This window comes from Cystoisospora suis (genome assembly GCF_002600585.1).
Source record: "Cystoisospora suis strain Wien I chromosome Unknown contig_157, whole genome shotgun sequence".
In the NCBI taxonomy this organism is placed as follows: domain Eukaryota; phylum Apicomplexa; class Conoidasida; order Eucoccidiorida; family Sarcocystidae; genus Cystoisospora; species Cystoisospora suis.
Window position 1 is genome coordinate 7,460 of NW_027152959.1, and position 4,610 is coordinate 12,069.

The 4,610-nt window shown below is 53.2% G+C and overlaps 1 protein-coding gene across 1 annotated transcript in view; it reads left to right on the plus strand.

The window, feature by feature from the left end:
• Positions 1-243: 243 nt before the first annotated feature.
• The window catches only part of CSUI_000362 (wd g-beta repeat-containing protein), a gene marked incomplete at its 3' end in the record, with an annotated part of 8,052 nt that continues 3,685 nt past the window's right edge, over positions 244-4,610 (plus strand). The window contains exons 1-9 of the mRNA XM_068060596.1: positions 244-797; positions 1,236-1,443; positions 1,759-1,863; positions 2,112-2,408; positions 2,621-2,758; positions 3,071-3,138; positions 3,657-3,839; positions 3,978-4,125; positions 4,435-4,506. Of these exons, the coding sequence (XP_067927427.1) occupies positions 250-797; positions 1,236-1,443; positions 1,759-1,863; positions 2,112-2,408; positions 2,621-2,758; positions 3,071-3,138; positions 3,657-3,839; positions 3,978-4,125; positions 4,435-4,506 (1,767 nt within the window). The 5' untranslated portion in view covers positions 244-249. The remainder of the gene's footprint in view (positions 798-1,235; positions 1,444-1,758; positions 1,864-2,111; positions 2,409-2,620; positions 2,759-3,070; positions 3,139-3,656; positions 3,840-3,977; positions 4,126-4,434; positions 4,507-4,610) is intronic.

Below are 4,610 nucleotides of genomic sequence, written 5' to 3' on the forward strand. Positions count from 1 at the left end.
GCTCATGTCTGTGCCCAGAGACCGCGTCGAACGGCGCCGCCAACACCCGGGTCTCTCCGTAATGCAGTACTTTGATTCGTGCACTGCTCGCAAGCACCAAGTGGAAGACAGGGAGTAAAGAAACTTCCAGGTGCTTCCACTAGACTAAGTGAGATCCACGGGCCAGCTACGCATGCCGGCAGTTGCTTCCGTTGCGTGCTGTACCCTTCGATACGGTGCTCGGCTTCGTTTGGGAAGTTGCAGAGTATAATGGAGAGCAGTAACCGTGAAGTACCGGTGCCTTCCTCTGCTCCCGATTTACCCGAGGGAGAAGACTCGTCACGGGATAAGGGAGCATCGCTTCGGACTGATGACGGGCAAAATCCAGTGGCTCCCACGAGACAACAAGCCGGTGAAGCGGAGATACCAGTTGATGATAAGCAAGAACCTTCAAGACCAGAATGTTCCGGCTCGGCCCTCGCAGTGCCAAAGGACTTCCCCGCTATGTCAAGCGCTGCTAGCTCATCTGAAACTACCCCCAACGATGGGGAGTGCCTTCGGAGTGACAGGACTGAGATGTGTTCCGGGGAACCCGAGCCTGCCAGTAATGCAGCATACCTGGAGAAAGACGTTGCCCCACCAGAGCTGAGAGGAAAGGAGGCTAGCACTGCAACCTACATAAAGGACGGCGACATACCAGACGGCTGTCCATCGGAGGGGCTCAGATACGATGACACTAGTAAAAGTACAGGTCAAAATGGCGAAGACCTGAACAGCCCCGCTCTCTGCGAGATAACCGAGACCGAAATTCTCAAAAGGTAAACTGCCTGTTCACGCAGTGAAAGGGCAGTTCCTTCAGATCGTGGCGTGATAAAACAAGAACCTCATAGCGAAAAGGCCCTGGATCCAGCTGCACTCAAGAGACCACTCACGAGCCCTGTGCTCTTGCAGCAACGATCCAATAGTCCTGCTCGAAAAATAAGAGTCAGAGCCCACCGCGGCTTTCTTTCCATCTAATCCACGTGCGAGGCCAGCCCACCACTAGTTTGATGGCAGATTTGTGGTTGCCGGCGGGGTTGAGCACGTGCCCTAGACCCGTGTGACCAGAACTAGCCGACCCGCCCGTCATCCGAACAGTAGTTGCCCCACCTCAGTCAAACCACAAGCTGATATCGCGTGTGTGACAATTGTGGGAACTAGCGTAGAGGAACCTGCGATCGCACGAGAACTAGATTCTCTGAATGTGCGCTTTGAAGGATGCATCTCAACCTGGAGGCGGACCAGGACGGAGTGGGGAGACTCACGGTCAAGCAAGCGAACTTAAAGCGAATGGGCCTCCTCGTCAGCGACCAGGACACGGAGATCCTGGTGCCGTACAAGATATTCTCCAAGAATGAAGTTTTCCAAGAAATACAGAAACTAGGGAAAGACTCGGACTGGTCAGACCACAAAGCAGTTCTGCGGGTATGGCGCTACGGAAAACTGAGCGCTCATATAGTTTGAGGCTCGTAACGGCTGTGTGGCCGGAATATCGTACCCATGCTTCAGCGCACAGAACAGACACCGCTCCTGAAATCTGCGGGGAAGAGAGATGGCGCAGTCTTACAATTATGGTGCACGGAGTATTTCGTACCGTTCCCGACCTCACGTAAAACTGGACCCAGAACTGCGTTTGCGCTGTCCACTTTAGGCATGGAACACACGTCATTTTGGTTCTGCGCCTTTATGCACGCTCCTGCCGGACACTTGCCTTTTTTGGGAACCCCACTCGGTTTACAGATGTGTTCTTTGGAAGAGCTGCTCGTTGTACGAGACGAGGAGAAGCTCTACGGAAGCAATTACGTCTGGATTTTCACTGAACTCGCTTATGAAAAAACAGTGCAGGTATGTCTACCAGACAAAAATTGATTGGGTTTGCTGTGGCTTCACGAAGTTCTGACTTTCACCTACTAAGTCCTGATGGCTTATCTTGCAAAACTAAGCCCTTCACACCAGCGATGTGTTAGAGAGCGGCAAAGACTCCTCGTGAATTGCTGCAGTGATAGCTCAAGAGAGCACAGCCGGGTGCGTTGCTCACCGGTGCGGCCTGAGTCCATATTTATTTCTCGGTGTGCGTGTTCGGAGTTGCTCAGCTTATCAATGAGCGGCGACAAGAGGCGAAGGCCCGATACACTCAGGAGCGGACGGCAACACTTCTCAAGAACGAGCAGGGAACGGGAGCCTCGAGACACACTTTCGGTGGCTCCATTCTTGCCGGAAAGTGGAATTCCACGACGTCAAACGTAACTGAGGAAGAGATAAGGCAGATGACCCTCCAGCCAAAACGCCCTTTCATATCAAGGATTGTATCCAGAAAGCACAGGCTCTTCGGCGAAACACGCAAATTCCAACCGACCTCCGACAAGATCCACTCTTGCCGACCTCAGAAAGTTAGTGGCGTTGGACTGACTCAGTTTCGCCGGGTCTCCAGGGAGTTGTGACTCGCTTTAGTCATCACTGGAATGTGTATGTTAGCGCCTCCGCCGGCGGAATTTCGATTCGTCCCGCCTACGCTAGTGGCTTTCTGCATTGCTAAGTGTAGTAACGGTCGACTAAGAGGCCTCATGGGTCCCAGTGAGCTCCTTGAGGCATGTTCCCTCAGAACAACAATTTTGTAGTCCTGCGAAAGGAGCTCGACTTCGGAGTCCAGGCCGTTTCCGCGACAGCGGAGACGGGGGCCCAGACTTCGTTATGCATTCCGAAAAATGCCTGTACACAGTATGACAATGCCGATTTATGGGTAAGTCTGCGTCACACAGGCGTATGAGGTCTCGGCTGAGTCCGCGACAGGATACTCGTTCCACTGTGAGCGCCAAGCAAACAACGGAAAGCTTCCATACCCACCCTGGTACACTTCCGGCATACGGAGAACTGAAAGGACCAGATAGGCTGCGTGGGCTGCGAGCTCCCCCGGAGTCAAGTATTCCGGCTGTGAACAGTTTGCACTGCATTACACGATCTCTGGGAAGCGCCAAGAGTTCCTGCTTTTGAGGCATGGATTGTACCGTTGTCCCCACTGCTCCGTGGCCACCCGTCTGTCCAAACAATGCAGGCGAAGACGAATTTCGACGACCAAGAAAATAAAGCGTTCGCGGCTTTTTTTGCTCGCGTCGCCGGTCTGTAAGTCGCCGCCACAGCCATACAGAAGTCCCTGCTAGCACTGCCCTTGCCCAGTTCGTAGACCCACAAAGACTCACATCTGCAGTTCACACTGCGTCAGAGCGTTTAGGCTTCTACTTGCCTCTGGATAGCAGTCAGGGGCCAGGTGGCTGTGGAAGCACTGATCTGTCGTGCAATATCTTAGCAGAGGTACCAAGTGTTTAATGTGCGTTCCAGGCAGCACGAGGGAAACGATGTTACATTGAACTAGTAATGCTTGGCGAATCCGTCCTTGATTACATTCTAACTTCTCAGGTCCATATAAAAGCGCGATTTGTCTCACCTGCAGCGGACCACGTCTTCATTGTCTCACTTCAGTTCCCCAAGGCAGCCAAGAAGGCCGCCGTAGCAGAAATTCTGCGCCGTTAGATGCGGCCCGGTCTGGACGCCAAGCCGGGTGCCGCTTAAGTTCTCTTTGCCTCCGCGCTAGTGAGCTCGGCGGTTCAGTTGCATGTCTTTCCACCTTAACCGGCCTTCAGAGTCGAGGAAGCGCTGCAGCAGAATGAAACAATCAACGTCTTCGGGGAGGACTTTGCAACACTCGGTACCGAGGAATTCGTCACCACACAAGCAAATGGCGAGGGACTCAAAGAAATGATGAACTTCACGGACCTCACGTACTCCAAGGCCAAACTGATTACATGCATTCAATGGGTTCCAGAGTGAGGCTTTGCAGGCGTTGTTTTCGAATGGACTAGTCACCTTAGATTTTTGTGCCGGTCGAGCACAGATAGTGTATCTGAACTCGTACCTTTGTACGACCGGCTAAACGGACAGGGTCTGTGAATGGTGTCGCTCAGCTCGGACACACTGATCTCGTACGCGTGTATGGAAAACGCTACTTTCGAGGAGCGAATCGAGAAGTCAGGAAGAGCTACGCAAGGATTCATTCTCGTGTGGCACTTCGACGACATCATCGTTCCCCAGGCCGTCTTCTCCGCGCCTGCCGTGAGCTGTCCTCGTGCCCTGCCCAGCTGTCATTCTGCTTCCACGACTTCCTGCCGCGCTTATAGCTTTCTGAATGGGTCCAAGCGCCCGTTCATAACCGGTTTCAAGTTCACGTGGGACGGCATGGAGTCGCCAGGGCTACTGAGGGCTTAGAGTCCGTACTCAATCAAGTCATGGGACCGCACATTCCGACTCCCACCAAACCCCCTCGCACAACCCTCGTCCGTTGGATTCTGTTCTAGATTTTCCTTAACCTCGGCCGAAGTGATAAGAAGCTGCGCTTTTTCAACTGTGAGTCCCTGCTTGCAGGACCCAACTGTCTTCCGGTACTGCGAGGTCGATGGAGAGCTTTATATAGTCGGCGGCTTGATCACGGGCCAGGTAAGTTTTAGCTGTCGTGGACGACAGAACTTGAGACGGTCTTCATCGCAGTCCCAAGTTCTCTACTCTCCTGCGTGCATCAATACATAGGGGCTTCAGAAGTA